Source organism: Sorex fumeus, unplaced genomic scaffold (assembly GCF_029834395.1).
Source record: "Sorex fumeus unplaced genomic scaffold, SorFum_2.1 ptg000063l, whole genome shotgun sequence".
In the NCBI taxonomy this organism is placed as follows: Eukaryota; Metazoa; Chordata; class Mammalia; order Eulipotyphla; family Soricidae; genus Sorex; species Sorex fumeus.
The window spans coordinates 14,099,496-14,115,792 of record NW_026606120.1 but is presented as its reverse complement, the minus strand read 5'-3'; the positions used below and the strand labels follow the sequence as shown (position 1 = coordinate 14,115,792).

The window sequence follows — 16,297 nt, the reverse complement described above, 5'->3', positions numbered from 1 at the left end:
ATGATAAAAGACAGCTGTGTAATGCCCACAGCTAACATCACATATAACTGCCCAAGACTGACCTTCCTCTCTATAAGAAAGACCAGAAACTTGTCAGGGATGGCTATCTATACAAATCGTTCATTGATTTTCCCTTTTCTTTATTTTTTAAAAACTTTGTTTATTGAATCACTGTGAGATATACCCTTAAAAGCTACTCATGATTGGATTTTAGTCACACAGTATTTCAACACCCATCCCTCCACCAGTGTACATTCCCCAGCACCAATGTCCCCAGGTTCCCTCCCATCACCTCCCACCCTCCACCCCCTACCTGCTTCTATGGCAGGTTTCTCTCTCTCTCTCTCTCTCTCTCCCCCCCCCCCCACGCCCCCTTTTGGGCATTGTGGTTTGTAATATTGATCCTGAAAAGCTATCTATATCCCTTTGGGGCTGGAGAGATAGCACAGCGGGTAGGGCGTTTGCCTTGCACGCGGCCAACCTGGGTTCAATTCCCAGTATCCCATATGGTCCCCTGAGCACCGCCAGGAGTAACCCCTGTGCATCGCCAGGTGTGACCCAAAAAGCAAAAAAAAAAGAATATCCCTTTACCTACTTTTAACCCTCAGATCCTGTCGTCCAGTGTGATCATTCCCAGCTATTATTGTCATACTTGTCTCTTCTCTATCTTAGTTACCTCAGCCCCCCCCCCCCCACACACACACACACTTAGTCCCAACCATTGACCAGTCCTCCTAACCCCTGTTTTCCCTGGCCATGGATATTAATCTTCTTCTATATATATTTTTTACATATCACAAATGAATGCAGTCATTCTATATCTATTCCTCTCCTTCTGACTCAATTCACTCAGCATGATACTCTCCATGTCCATCCATTTGTAGGCAGATTTCATGACTTCATTTTTCCTGACAGCTGCATTCCATTGTGTAGATGAGCCATAGTTTCGTTATTCATTCGTCTGTTCTTGGGCACTCAGGTTGTTTCCAGATTCTGGCTATGGTGAATGGTGCTGCGATGAACATAGGAGTGCAGATGGTGTTTCAGCTGTGTTTTTGTGCCCCCGGGATATTCCCAGAAGTGGTATTGCTGGGTCAAATAGAAGCTCGATTTCTAGTTTTCTGAGAAACATCCATATTGTTTTCCATAAAGGCTAGACCAGTCGGCATTCCCACCAACAGTGAAGGAGAGTTTCTTTCTCCCCACATCCATGCCAACGCTGATTGCTTTTGTTCTTTTGGGTCTGTGCCAGTCTCTGTGATGTGAGATGATATCTCATTGTTGCTTTGATCTGCATCTCCCTGATAAATAGTGACGAAGAGCATTTTTTCATGTGCCTTTTGGCCATTTGGATTTTTTTCTTTGAGAAAGTTTCTGTTCATTTCATCGCTCCCATTTTCTGATGGGGTTGGATGCCTTTTTTCTTGTAGAATTCAACCAGTGCCTTGCATGTCCTTGATATAAACCCCTTATCAGAAGGGTATTGGGTGAATATCCTTTCCCATTCCGTAGGCTGTCTTTTGTATCCTGGTCATTTTCTTTTGAGGTGCAGAAGCTTCTTAGTATAAGATAGTCCCATTTTATACAAACCATTTATATTTAGCATTGTACTAAAGGGCTCAGCCCGGGCAGTTAAGCAAGAAAAAGAAATAAAAGACATCCTAACTAGAAAGAAAGAACTCATCTACCTCTATTCACAGATGATCTCACAGACAGGATCTCAGGGAGACCACCCAGTATTTGAGCTGAGTTGCAGACTATAAGATGTAACTACAAAAACATATTGTGCTTCTATGCATTGTCAGTGGTCAATCCAAAAATGGAATTATGGAAACAGCTCCACTTACCATGGCATCAAAACGAAGAAAACATCCAATAAGTCTAGCCAAGTACAAAATATGTGCTCATAAATTTAACTAGCAAACATTGTTTGGAAAAAAAGGAGGAACATGGGGCTGGAGCAATTGCACAGCTGGTAAGGTGTTTGGCTTGCATGTGAACAGGCCGAGTTCAATCCCTGGCATCCCATATGGTCCCCGAGCCCTGCCAAGAGTGATCTGTATATGCAGAGTTGGGAGTAACACCAGGTGTGGCCCCAAAGCAAAGAAAGAACAAGTAAATTTTCATGGTCTGATATTAACTTCTAGATCCTTTTGATTAATACTTGCACTGGATATCTTTTTAGGTAGGTCTTTAAAGCATTGTAGCCCTATAGCCCTCCTGTTGTTCATTGATTTGCTCGAGTGGGCACCAGTAACATTTCCATTGTGAGACTTGTTATTTTTTTGGCATATTGAATATACCACGGGTAGTTTGCCAGGCTCTGCCACGTGGGCAGGATACTCTTGGTAGCTTGCCGGGCTCTTTGAGAGGGACTGAGGAATCAATTCAGGTCGGCCTCGTGCAAGGCAAACTGCCCTACCCTCTGTGCTATCGCTCTAGCCCTAAGGCCATTAAAAAAAAATCCAAATTTAAATTTTGACTGGTTTTTCTTCTCCTGACGTTTTGCTTTTTTGGTGTTTTTTGCTTTTTGGGTCACAACCAGCAATGTTCAGGGTTACTCCTGATGGTACCTTGGGGATCATATGGGATACCGGGGATTGAACCTTGATCGGCTGTGTGCAAAGCAAGTGCCTTACCCACTCACTGTACTATCTCTCCAGCCCCCATAATTAAATTGTTCTTATTACTTTACTGCTATTCTCCTGTTTTCAACTCCAGAAGGGATGATATTATTCTGGCAGCACGCATCCATTTACTTTCCCTCACTATCTCATGCATTGTCCTTCACTGTGCCCTGGCCTGTTAAAACTGCCTTGCTGGGGCTGTATTGTTTTTGGTGGAGGACACTCTTGAACGCTGCCTGAGTGAAGGTCTCATGGCGATTCATCCTCAGTGATCCTTTAGTGACTTATGTGAATCTTGGAGTCTTTCTTGAGTTGGTGGCGTGATGTCTCCCTGCAGCTTTGGAGACCTTGTGGCCTTGCCTTTCTGCCCAGGCCCTACCCCCAGACTCCCAGGCACAGCCTGTCACTCGTGTGCAGTTCATGTCCTTTCTGTGGTATTTCCCAGCTGTTTTTTTTTTCCCATGCCTCATTCTGGACGTATGCTAGCTTTCTTTCTATATTAGTTTCTTTGCTCAGTTCAGTTTTTTAAAAAATTTTCTGTCTAAATGACTGAATCAATTGATAATTAATTTTTGTATTTTTCAGTTCTAGGTTTTCTAAATGATTTTCAGTTTTGTCTTGTCTGGGCCCACAACCCGTGTGGGGTCTTACACATGCGAGGTGTGTGTTTTCTCTCTGAATCATACTTTGGGTCCCCCAAAAGCTTTGTTTCGGGAGGGGATGGCAGGTGGCACACCTGGACATGCAGAGTGCTTACCTAGCTCTGTGCTCAAGGATCGCACCTGGCAGAGATCCGGGGACCCTGTTAAGTGTCAGATCTAACTGGGATTAGCTGAGTGCAAGGCAGACGCTTTAATCCCTGCACTTTCTTCTCTGGACCCAGATTTTTGTTGGTTTGTTTGCTTGAGCCACACCTGGCAGTGTGTAGGGCTTATACCTGGCCCTGTGCCCAAGGATCACTCCTGGTGGTATTCAGGGACCATATGTGATGTCAGGGATTGGATCTGGGTTGGCCGCATGCAGAACAAGCACTTAACTGCTATACTATCTCTCTAGCCCAAACACTTTATTTTATAGACAGTTCTTGGCAATTCTCAAATTTTGTCTTTTTTGAGCAGAGAGACATTTATCTGATTAATTACTAATTCTTGCAGTTTCTATTTCCTTTTCTGTTTTTATTTTTTTGGGGTGGGGTGGGGGAGGTACCCGTAGCTGGCGATTCTCAGGGGTCACTCCAAGCTCTGCACTCAGAAATTACTCCTGGCAGTACTCATATGGTGTGCCGGGTATAGAATCCAGGTCAGCTACATGCAAGGCAAGCCCCCTACCTGCTGCACTATCCAGCCTTTTTTCCTCTCTCTTATTTGCTGATTTTTATTCATGTTTTACACTTCTTTTTTTTTCCTTGTTTGTCACAGATTTTTTTTGTCCAGTTATTTTAGAAATAAGTTGAGGCCTGAGAAGCATGAGCAAACAGGTACCATCTTAGGCTGATGCCAGTTTGAGTGTCTGGCACAGGGAAATGGAACTTTACTTCCGAATAGGCTTTTGATTCCTTCCTTAAAATATCTGGTGATGCATCTGGGGAAGTGGCCCAGAGAGGAATTCCTAGGCTTGTCCCCCAGCCCTACAGGTGGTTCAGAGTACCTCTCGCTGACCTGTAGGTATTTCTCAAATATTGCCACGCTCACCTCAGCAATTGGGAGAGTACCTGGGACAGGCCTGCATCCAGGAAGAGAAAGCTTTCACACCCTTTCACTTCCTGTCTGGAGCAGTTTCTGTCTGATGTAGGCAGTTGAACAGGATGGTCCTTCTGCCCTTCAGATGAGAAAACAGTTCATATAGTTGGTATTGCCAAGATTAGTATGGCTCTGATAGTAGTGCTAAGCTAGTGGTATGCAGTGCCTAACTACCACAGAATAATAAGTATTAAGGGTGAACATTTCTCTTCTTTCTTTTTTTCGTTCTTAAAAAATAAAATGTTTATTATTAAAAAACATTTTTTTTTGAGGTGGCGGGCCACACCTAGCAGTGTTCAGGGGTTACTTCTGGTTCTGCACTCAGGAATTATTCCTTGCAGTGCTTGGGGGACCATATGGGGTGCTGGGGATGTCCCAGGTTGGCCCCATGTAAGGCAAGCACCCTACTATTTTTAAAAATCACTGTGCATTACAACGTTACATATTTATGATTGAGCTCCAGGCAGACCAGATATTTTTCTTACACATGTAGGACCTTGAGTAAAGTATCTTCACTTTTCGAGCTGGAGTGATAATTCAGTGGGTAGGGAACTTGCCTTGCATGTGGCAAACCAGGGTTTGATCCCTGGTACCGCATATGGTGCCGCCTGCCAGAAGTGAGCTCAGGAGCACAGAGTCAGGAATAAGCCCTGAGCACTGCTGGGTGTGACCCAGTGCCCTCCCCCCCATGCCCCCAAAATATTTCTTTCCACATATATATATATATATATTTTTTTTTTTGGTAAAGTTGATGAGGAGGAAAGCAGTCCTGGCTGATGCTTTAAGTGTAACCCTATCTACAGACCCTTACCCACTAACCCTTATCTGCAATGTTCAGTGAGGATTTGCTATATTCATTGACTGTTTGGTCCTTATGTATGTTTTCCCACTATGATATCATGCTTCCTGTATTCCCAGTGTCGATTGCTACACATTGTGCATCATTTCCTCACATCCTTCCACTTGTCTTTCACCTTTGACTTTCCATATAACAAGTACTTTGTGGTCGTTTCCCTCTTCATTCTTAGGCATCGAGACCCTGCCAATTGTTTATGGTTCTGGGTTTTGTGTCTTGCAGATTAGGACATGATAATATTTTATGTATCTATTATTTTGCGGTGCCGGGATTGAAGCCAGGTCCACATGCAAGCAAGGCAAGTACTCCACCAGTGAGCCACAGTCCTCAGGTTATCATATGTTTTTATTATTTGTTTATTCTTGCCTTTTTAATTCACACCCAGAGATGCTCAGGGGTAACTCTTGGCTCTGCCCTCATGAATTGCACCTGGCTGTGCTCATGGTACCATATGGGATGCCAGGCAAATGCCCTACCTGCTGCTGTACTCTCGCTCTGGTTCGTTTTTGATTTTTTAAAAAAATCATACTTATCCCCACTTCTTTTGTACTTTTTTTTTTAAAATATTGTCCCAAATACCCAATTTCTTTGCTGCATCTTGAGTAAAATGTAGCTTCCTGCAGGTCTTCTAAGGGCGCTCAGGCCTGAGGTAATGGGGTGAGTTCTGTCTGTGGTAGCACCTTGATGTGGCTTCTAATGCTGGCTCCCAGAGCCCTGTAGGGCAGCGACTGATAGGAAGGCAAGAGGTGATCTGTCATCAGCTGAAGCTGGGGTGCTGGGGGCTCTTTCCTGTTGGAATTAGATTGTTCTATTGAGAACGGTTTAGTGGCTGGACAGACAGTGCAGTGGGTAAGACACTTGCTTGGCATTTGGTTTTCCCTGGCTGGACTCTGGGCACCACTTGGTCTTCTGTGCATCACCAGACATGGCCCCTATTGGCTGAAGGGGTGGCCCGGGTCATCCAGACACCTCAGGGCCTGATTATCACACAGCCTTGGGCCTTCACCTCGAACCATCGGCCCAGCTGGCCAAGAATCTCTGGAGCCTCCCTCTCCCTCGAGTCCCCGCCCCAAAGTGAGAGCTACCCAGAGTAAAAAAAATTTTTTTGATTTGTCTAAGTTCAAGGAGGAAAGGGAGGATATCCCTTGGCATGAGAGGGTTGGTGTGGGTTTCTTCCTGTGTCTATGACTTGCCCACATAAGCACACCTGGCTTTATGAGTTGGTGGTCCTTGTGGTGGTATCATCCCCCTGGTACCTTCAGATCTACGTCTGATTGTAACGTGGCATCGGCAGACATGGATCAGATCCAGGCTGCGGTCTGCTGGTGACAGGGTAGCTGGAGGGCAGAGTTCGTGTCCGCGTCTGTGAGTTGTGACACTAGACAGCCTGGAGCCCTCTGTCTGCAGCGTTCTGCGTGTGGCTGTGTTATGGCTCTGTGTGCTGTTTGTGGAGATGATTCACACATCCCCTGTTGGGAATGTTGTTCGTGGGCTAAGGACCACAAGAGGGCGAGGGCCAAGCTGGCCTTGGGCGGTGGGCCCAGGGCGTGCTGTGCTAACCTCTTATTTCCTGCAGGTCCAGCAGTACCGGGTTGCCATGACTGCGAAGGATTGCTCCATCATGATCGTTCTCTCACCCTGCCTGCAGGATGCCAGGTGAGGCGGTGGCCACCAGCCATGTCCTTGACCCTCAAGCATGTACGTGGACCCCAGTGCTGGCCTTCCCATGTTCAAGGCCCCTGCGCATAGGATCTGGTGTAGGCACGGAGGCTTGACTCCAATAAGATGGCAGCTTATCTTAGCTTATCATTCAGCCAGACATTTGTAGGGAAGGCTTTCCAAAATTGTTCAGTTCCACTGAAGATGACTCAGTCTTTTTGCTTTGGCGGGGGGTGGTGTGGGGGGCAGAACACCTGGTGGTGCTCAGGGCTTACTCCTGCCTCTGCACGCTCATGGGACTAGGGGACTATTGGGGGCTCCGGTGATAGAGCTCAGATCTGCCACATACAAGGCAAGTGCCCTCCCCACTGTGCTCTCTCTGGCCCCAAAAAAGCTTCCTTCATGACCCCTAAGTCCAACGGAATGAAATTCCAGTTGTTTAGTCCCAGTCGGCTGGAGCGATAGCACAGCGGTAGGGTGTTTGCCTTGCACGCAGCCAACATTTTTGATTTGTCTAATTTTTGATTTGTCTAAGTTCAAGGAGGTCTAAGTAAATCGACCTGAGTTCGATTCCTCCGCCCCTCTCGGAGAGCCCTGCCAGCTACCAAGAGTATCTTGCCCACACAGCAGAGCCTGGCAAGCTCCCCGTGACGTATTTGATATGCCAAACACAGTAACAACAAAGTCTCCAATGGAGACGTTACTGAGCTCGCTCGAGCAAATCGATGAACAATGGGAGGACAGTGACAGTGACTAGTTCCAGTACTGCCATGGCTTGCTTGATCGCAGTTTATCCAGGGCACTCTCCCGTGGCCTCAGCAGCACATTTGACCGTGTAGGAAGAAATGTACTGACAAACATGCATTTACTTGAAGGATAGCACAGGTGAAAGACAAAAGATGGGCAGAGAAGGTGTCTCAAAAGCATTGATGCTTAACGCTAATCTAAAGATGTTTAGGGCCGGAATGATAGTATAGAAGGTAGGGCATTTGCCTTGCACATGGCTTCAATCCCTGGCATCTTACATGGTTCCTGAACCTAGAGCACAGAGTGAAGAGTAAGCCCTGAGCACCTTGGAGTATGGCCCCAAAACAAAACAAAACAAAAAGGTGTTTACTGTGTGGCTGTATCAGCTTTGTGTTGGAAATCCCTTTCTGGTTTGACAGGAATTTTAGATTCTGGGAGCGTTAAACAGAAATGAGAAGTTCTGGGTTGGAGAGATAGTACAGCAGATAGGGCACTTGCCTTGCACATAGCCAACGTGGGTTCGATCCCAGAGCACCGCCAGGAGTAACTCCTGAGCCTTGCTGGGTATGACCCCCAGACAACAACAAAAAGCCCCTGAAAAACCAGAAATGGAAAGTTGTGACTGAGCTGAAGAGGAATGAGATCTCAAAGAAAATTCGGCTTTTAAGAACTTTTCTGAGGGTTCTGAAGAGAAGGAAAAGCGGGGCCTGCTGGGCTCAGGCCCTCCAGGGGGCCCTGGGGGTCTCAGGCTCCCGACGCTCCCATCTGCCGTCATTTCTGTTTTTTTCACCAGGCCACTCCTGTCACTGCAGCTGGCTCCTCCTGGTCTTCATCTGAAGCGCCTCCCAGAGGGCCAGGGCACGTGACCAAGGTGGCCGCATGGAGAGGAGAAGGGTTGTTTGGGAGCCACAAACACTGGGCCCCGGACTCAAGGCCAGACTTTGCCCCAGGGCTGGCCCCAGGCTGTTCCTGCCAGTCTGGGGCGGTGGGTCCTTCTCTTGCTGCTCGAAGCCTCTTCTGGTCTCCCTTCTGTCTATTTACTCTGTTCCCCTGGGCCTGTGGGCTGGTTCTTTTGTTTTTGTTTTTGTTTTGTTTTTTAGGTCACACTCTTCAAGGCAGGGGCTTTGGGAATGGATGTTTCCTTTATTTTATTTTTTAAGTTTTCTAGATGTCGGAGAATATAAGTATGGGGAAACCAAGATTCCTGGAATGCTTCTGTCAGGCTGCCTAGAGTTCACAGTGATTGATTGAAGCAGAGGCTGTGGTGTGTGTTAGCATAATCAGATATTCCTTAACCCCTCCTTATCTGCATCGCCCAGGTGCCAAGTGGCACCACCAGCACCTCCCCGACATGCTGCCCATCAAATTCAAATTTGGTTCTCAACATCTGATTTAGTCATTCCATTGTTAAGAAAACACAAGCAAACACACCTAAAAATATAGAACACTGTAGAGAAGATTTAGGACTAAAACTCAAAACTAGTCTCCCTCCAAATGCGAAAAACAAAACACACAAGTTTTTCCTCCAACAGGGCACGAGGCGAATAAAGAGCGTCTGTTCCCGACGTCTTGTCTGCTCGGGCTGATGGGTGGCCAGATCTTCCGTCTTCCTCTCCTTGGGTTTTGTAATCCTTGGCTCGTGATTAAGTGACTTTCTCAGCATTTGTTTATAGCACTGGGAGATGGGGCGTATCAACTGTGTGTTTGACAAAATTGCTTTTCCATCTTCCCCCGCTTCTTTTAACTCTTGTGTCGCCCGGTGTGGCGGCTGCCAGCACCTTCTGAGATCGCTTTTTCCCTTGCAGCCCCGAGCAGAGGCCCATCGTCCCCTCGTCGAGATCCCGGTTCGCCTTCTCCGTGTCTGTCTTGGACCTTGACCTCAAGCCCTACGAGAGCATCCCTCACCAGTACATGCTGGACGGCAAGATCGTCAGCTACTACTCAAAGACTGTACACGCCAAAGACGGGCCCGTGCGGGCGGCAAGGTTCAAGGACAGTGAAGATTGCACGTTGGTCCTGCATAAGGTCTAACTCTCCCCGTCGTGTCTCAGAAACTTGAACCTAGAATGTGAAGGTTGAATGATAGAGTGATGTGCTGTTGTCTTGGATGACTTTGGCCTATGAATGTTCTCTAACCCCCCGGCACACGGATTGGAAGAGCGCTCGCAATGCCTTCCAGAACCTGGGCTATGGCTCGTGAGCCGTGGGCCTCAGCTGCCTCTCTTTTCCTTAAATGGGGTTTTCATCAGACCCCGGGGAAACGTTCTGGGCAGTTCTTCCTTCCCAGCCAGGGCTCATGTCTAATTCTCTAATGCAAAAAGAAAAAAAGAAAAAGCCTTACAATGAGACTCAAGGTTTGCATCTCCCGCCAGCAGGCTCCTCACAGAACACTTGAATCATCACACACACCTTAAAGTTGGAGCGTGTGAGCAAACATGGCGACTACTGGAATGTTCCCAGGGGGTCGAGTGACTTGCCCACTCACGGAGCTCGGGCCCAGGCCTTCCTGTGCTGTGGTGTGTGGGCTGGGTGGCCGATAGGCACTTGGTTCTGGGCAGTGTGGATGGGGCTTCCCCGGGGAGGTCCCCCGCCCACTGCTGGGGTCGGCAAGGGACTCGGAATCAGGTCGGGACTTGGGGAAGGATGATGCCACTCATGGGGGCCACAACTTTTTTTTTCGCCCCCTCTGAATGATTTTCTAATATGCTGGGGACGAGGGTTCTTTCCCACCCGGACTTTGCTGCTGTGGATCTGGAAGCAGAGCTGCGGCTGTGCCCAGGGTGGGCATCACGGGGTGGCCATTCCTGGCAGCGCTGCGTTTCCTGGCTCTGTGTGTGTGTGTGTGTGTGTGTGTGTGTGTGTGTGTGTGTTGCGTGTGCCTGGTGGCAAGGGAACCCGTCTGAGCTGGCATCTCTCTTCCTCCTCCATGGCCCCGTTCCTCCCTTTGTCCCGCAGACACGCTCTGTGTCTGGGCCTTGTGTGGTGCCGGGCCGCGTCGCCAGCAGGGCCGCCAAGACCCTGCTTCCACAGAGGAGCATCTCCCGGCTGGCACCAAGAGGGTCTTGTTGGGGTCACTGCGGGTGCCCAGCTGCTATGAAAACTGTTGGGAATCTTGGCTTTAGTTTTTTTATTCTACAGTAGGTTGTACAGACTGATTATTTATATCATCGTTTTGAGGGGCTAATGAAGGCTTACTGTAATGTAATATTATATAAGTGAAACCATGGAACTGTATGAAAAATGCCACATGAAAAAGGAGACTATTTTGCTGATTGTAAATCTTTGTGGGAAAATTTTTTGTGATAACTTGAATTACACTCATTTGAATCAAACCAGCTCTTTTAGAATTTATTCTGCCTTCATGACTTCTTCCCGGAAACTCAGAGGTGCCTCAGACTGCGAGGCTGCATTGGGGTCGGGGGCTCCGTGAGTGAACCCCACAACCTTGTGTCTGTGCGAGGAGGTAGGTGGGTTAGGCTGTGGGGGCCCCCTCCGCTGTCCGCAGCTGGGGAGACGAAGAAGCATTTACAGGATAGAAGGTAGGAGAGCACCCCCTGCTGATGGTTCGACTTAGCCCCTAGCCCCCATCCTTCTGAGTGTCGGACAGGACTGGTGGCTTGGGAATGGGTCCCAGGGCCAGTGCTGCCCTTACCTGTGGGAGGACTTCAGCACGGGGACAGTTTCTTGGGCGTGGAGGACTAGGCACCTGTGAACCAAGGCTGTGGCACCTGTGAACTGTGGATGGACAGTGATCTTTGCTGCTTCGTGATTTTTTTGCGGGGCAGGGGAATGTATACCCAGTGGTGCTCAGAGGTCACTCCTGGCAAACTTGGGGAACCTTGTGTGGTGCCAGGGATCAAACCCGAGTTTGCCACATGTAAGACAGGTGCCTTAACTCCTGTACTATTGGGTTCTTCCCCTGCCCCACATGACATTTTAAAAGCCAGCTGCTCCCTGTTGTTTTGTGACATCAGAGGGAGGGAATTTCCAGCGTTACTGCCCCAACGTGGGTGAGGATGAGGGCACGTCTCTCCTGGGCATCTGAGGAACACGTTCCAGAAATGTTTTGCCTCCAGGAGCACCGAGTGGCTGACGACTCAGACATGTGGGGGACCGGCCATTCCCATGCTCTTTTCCCAACGTTCCGTCTAATTTGACAACATCCACTATACTTGACACTTGTCTGGCGTTTTGTAATGAGCTGTATTTATTTTACATGTCACGACAGGTATATATAAGGTACCGTCACTGCCAGGACTGCTCTGTCTGAAGGCTGAGCAGGGCAGAAAATGGGTTCTGAGTGGGAAGCAGCACACACTGATACTCTGGCAGGGCATGTGCAGGAGCAGGTGTGGTCCCGGTTCCTAAGCGTGTGCCGGGAGGCCGAAAACTGTGATCAGGCTTTCCAGCGTGCCCTGGATGCCCAGCACTCCCAGCAAGCTCCGGAAGCTGAGAGGAGCTGTTTCTATGATTCTGTTCTTGTCCAGCTCCAGGGCTGTAAAGACACAAATTGGGTGAAAAACAAGAAACAAACAAAAAACAAACAAAGGTTTAGCATTTTCTCCTCCTTGGCCGCAGTGAGTAAGCAGAAAACTCTGGACAAGTTTTCATCTGCCAGCCAGAGGTGGAGGCAGGCAGCTCCCCTGCCCACTGAGTGGCCCCCAATAAAGACATTTTTAAAACTGATGTCTAAAGTCCCTTTGTGAGACTTCCAGCTTTCTATCACTGCCACGTGGGCTGAGCTGAGGCCAACGGGTATCCCGGGCCCTACCTTGTTCTGGTACTTGGGGGAGAAGATCCAGCGCTGGCCACACTTTCCCCCGCTCGTCTATTTGTATCATCCAAACAATGAGGCATTCAAACCTGACCGAGGCAAGAGACAGCACTGAATGTTTTTTGAAATCTGATTGGAAGAGCCTTACCCACCAGAGGCACTGCACCCTGTTCCCCGCCCCCTTCCCGCATCACCCTCCCCCCCACCACAGTTAGTGGGCGCAGGAGCAGGATAGTGGGTCTTAGAAGTCCCTGCCCTCTGCCTGCTGATGTTAGCACGTCAGGATGTGGCGCCGAAGAACCCTCTTTGCTGAGTGCGAAATAGCAAGTGAGCGAGCAACTTAGAAAGCAGTTAGGTGAAGAGAAAGCTGAGCACATCTCGTCACCCAGAAACTGAATCCTAGCCCGCGGGAGGCCTACTCAGTAGCCATGACCAGGAATGTCATAAATAACAGGAATAAAACGCCCTGTAAACACCCACGATTTGAAGACTGCTCAGGGACACAGCACAGAGGTGTCCCCAGTTTCATCCTTCGAGCACCGCCAGGTCTGGTCCCCAAACCAAAGAGAAAACAAACAAAAAACAAAACACCAAAAAGCTATGTACCCAGGGGATGGTGTGCGGCCGGGAAATCGATGGGAACTCTCCCCCCCATGCAGCGCTGCCTTTGGGGCCTGCAGTGAGACCGGCCCATGGGCCCACTGGCCGCCACACCACTTGCTTCAGCTGAGACCCAACAGGTGCTCCCTGCCCTCTGCCATCTCCCATCCTAAGAAACTGGCTGTGGGGAGCCCCACTCACCCAGGCTGCTTGGTGCTCCGGATCCCCATGCTGCTGCCCGAGGTCCCCTCATAGAGATGCACAGTTCCTGGGTACTTCTCCTGTGGGGAGAAGAGATGGTCACAGAGATGCTCACGGGGCTGAGACACCGTCTCAGGGGCTGGAAAGCGACAGAGTAGTTGAGGTAACTGTGACATTGCCCCAGAGCTCCTGAGTTCCACGCACTGAGGCGTCCCCACCAGGTTCTCATTTGTGCAGCGCCACTGGCCACGGTCCCGGGATCAACCTCTTCCAGAACAACTTTCGGCCTTGGGTCACAGGACCCGACAGGGTTTCCTGCTCCCTCACTCCCCTCAGGTAAGGGGCGGCCCCCACACCTGGGAGGCTGGGTGGGCTGCTCCTTCTGGCTCACCGATGTTGTGGACTCTGGCCAGTTTGCTAGGTTTCTCGGTGCATGGCGGGTTCCCCTCAGCCCAACTTCCACAGTGTCACCCCCAGTCTGGGCCCCCCTGGACCATGTGTTCCAGCCCTGGCCACCCCCACATTTGCCACCAGCTCCTGCCCTGAGCGGGCCATCCAGACTTTCCCTGACATCTCCCCATCCTCAACTGTTGGGGAGTTTGGGGAAGCAAGTGCTACTCAGGGTTACTTTGTGATGAGACTGCCCTGAGCGTAGTGCAGAAAACGTCTCTGAAAGGAAATGAAGGGACCTGGGAGAGCTCAAGGCTTGCTCAGATGTGCATGTGTGAGGCACTGGGCTCCATCCACAGCACCGCAGTTTCCCTAAGAACCAGGGGCCCCCATGGCAGTTAAAACATAGGATGAAAGGAAAATCAGGTGGGGCTTCACAGTTTTTTGGTTTGCAAATAGGCAGGGTTGATGCTATTCATCTTCCTGGCCCTTCCAGTGATTCTGGAAATGTCCGTTTGCATCCTTTGTAGCAGGCCTCTGCAACCACCGGCCAACCAGAACTGGCCCCCTTAACGTAGGCACACTTTTGAAAGCATCAGAACACTAGCAAGGCGATCTGGCCATCCCAACAGAATAATGAGCAGCCCCACCTTTGTGGTTCTTGGAAACTACATTCTGTTGCTCTTGTGAGAACAGGAGGTCACACGGATATTATCCTAAAGAATACTACAGTGGGACCGGGGCAGTCTAGTACAGCGGGTAGGGCACTTGCTTTGCATGCAGCCAGGTTTGATCCCTGCCCGCCCCCCCCCCCCCCCCCCCCCCCCCACCGTAGGGTCCCCTGAGTGCAGAGCCAGGCCTGACACAAAACCGAAAAAACACAGTGAGATTTTGTGTGCCCCGATGTGGTATTGATGTAGGTACAGACACCAGGACTGATGCTGGGTCAGATGCAGGTCTGGGATGTCCTCAAACCAACTGCTGGGGATTCCAGAGCATCTGGGGGTGACAGAGGTGTGAGCTCACCGGAGAACTGACCAGTCAAAGGGCCAGTGAGGGAACCTCAAGACTTAAGGACTTTCCGAGGCTGCAAGTTCTTGGATTGCCCTAAAGCAGTGTTATCAAATGAGGCATTGTGGGGGCAAAGATGTGTTAGAGCTTGTAAAAGACCAGGCCACGGAGCAGTGTTTGGCTGTGCCTCCAACACAGCGTGAAAGATGCTGACGGAGCAAGAACGTGTCCAAGCACCAGGGTTGTTCTCACCAAATGCTGGGGTGGGCCTGGTTTAAGCTTACAGAGGATTTCTGGTTTTATGAGAAAATGTATACCTCAAGTGTCTCAAGTGGAAAGTGCTAGTAGATCTCGAAGCCTTAAGCTCTTCTAAATGAAGAACAACTGCGTGAGGAATGTACAGGCTCAGCGGTGGCGGGCATGTGGCCTGGGCTGCCTCCAGGGGGGCCCGCGGGAAGCGGTCTGGCTGCGGGCTGGGCCCTGAGCAGGCTTTAGCTCCCAGGGCCTCCCTGTGAGCAAAATTGGGGCGCAGAGCAGCTGCTTTCTCCAAGAGAGGAGGTGTTCCCCTCTTTTCAGGACTGAATAAAAATAAAGCAGGAATGCTGACATGAGAGAGGGCTGGGGCGCCGACAGGGTTTACAGGCGCCAAGTTTCCTTTGGTACATGTGCCAGCCCACCGAGTTCCCCTTTCGCCTGTAACTTTTACCAATCAGAGCAGACCACAGATGGGGAGAAAGCACCCAGAGGCCGAGGGGCAGCCTGAAGGAACAACAGGGCAGGGCAGGGGACGAACGAGGGCAGGACTCGTGCACAGAAAGATACTTTGAGGCCGATGTGAGGAATGACTGACTCCTTGCAAACTCGATCTTTCTTCAGCACCGAGGTCACATTTCAACAGCAACAACAAAGTCAATAAATCAACAGTACTGTATTTGACATCGTGGAAAAATGCTCAGCTGGCAGTGCTCATGCTCTAATTGGCCCTTGGTCCAATCCCCAGCACCTCCTGCTCAGCTGGGTGCAGTTGTTATCCTCCCCAGCATAGCCAGGGGGAGCCCTCACAGAACTAGCGAAGCAACAACCCAAAGGATGACTGCATCCCAAGACAGCGGGGCCTCTTACCGAGCGAGCCGAGGCCCTTGCGGGTGCTTCCAGTGAGCAACAATGATGACGGGGCTCACAGGGAAAGCTCGTCTGGAAAGCACTCTGTGCTCCGCGTTCCGTCACCAAGAGCTAATGCCACAGAGAGGGGGGGGTACCAGCCACTCGACTCTGGAGGTGGCTCTGCCCACACGGCCTGGGCTGATCTGCAGTGATGGGCGACTGTACTCAGCTTGTCGTGTGGTTGCAGTTTTTACAGGAAGATTTTCCCTTTTTTTTTTTTGTGGGGGGAGGGGGGAGTGTGGGAGAGGGCAGGCAGGGCTTTACCTGGTGCTATTCCAAGAATTACTCCCAGCCCTGTGCTCAGAGGTGGTGTGCAGGGGACAGTTTTGGTGCTGGGCATCAAACTGGGGTTCACTGCATGCATGGCCAGTGCCTTCTCCCTGGACCCTGTTGGTTCTTGTTCAGCTACTGGCTGCATGCCTGCAGTCTGCATTTGGGATCTCTCCCTGGGTGTCTGCAGCGATACAGTGATATGCTAGCCAGTGCCAGTCTCATGCCCACTTTTCTGTTGGAATGACTGCTGGCAAAA

At 49.9% G+C, this 16,297-nt stretch overlaps 2 protein-coding genes across 2 annotated transcripts in view; one reads left to right on the top strand and one right to left on the bottom strand.

Annotated features, from left to right (window-relative positions):
* Nucleotides 1-10,960, top strand: part of IPPK (inositol-pentakisphosphate 2-kinase) — a 40,371-nt gene extending 29,411 nt beyond the window's left edge. Inside the window, exons 12-13 of the mRNA XM_056126651.1 lie at nt 6,799-6,878; nt 9,434-10,960. Of these exons, the coding sequence (XP_055982626.1) occupies nt 6,799-6,878; nt 9,434-9,659 (306 nt within the window). The 3' untranslated portion in view covers nt 9,660-10,960. The remainder of the gene's footprint in view (nt 1-6,798; nt 6,879-9,433) is intronic.
* A 1,032-nt stretch (nt 10,961-11,992) lies between these two features.
* The window catches only part of CENPP (centromere protein P), a 218,123-nt gene continuing 213,818 nt past the window's right edge, over nt 11,993-16,297 (bottom strand). The window contains exons 6-8 of the mRNA XM_056128105.1: nt 13,204-13,283; nt 12,400-12,491; nt 11,993-12,123 (exon numbers count right to left, since the gene is read on the bottom strand). Coding sequence (XP_055984080.1) covers nt 11,993-12,123; nt 12,400-12,491; nt 13,204-13,283 — 303 coding nt within the window. The remainder of the gene's footprint in view (nt 12,124-12,399; nt 12,492-13,203; nt 13,284-16,297) is intronic.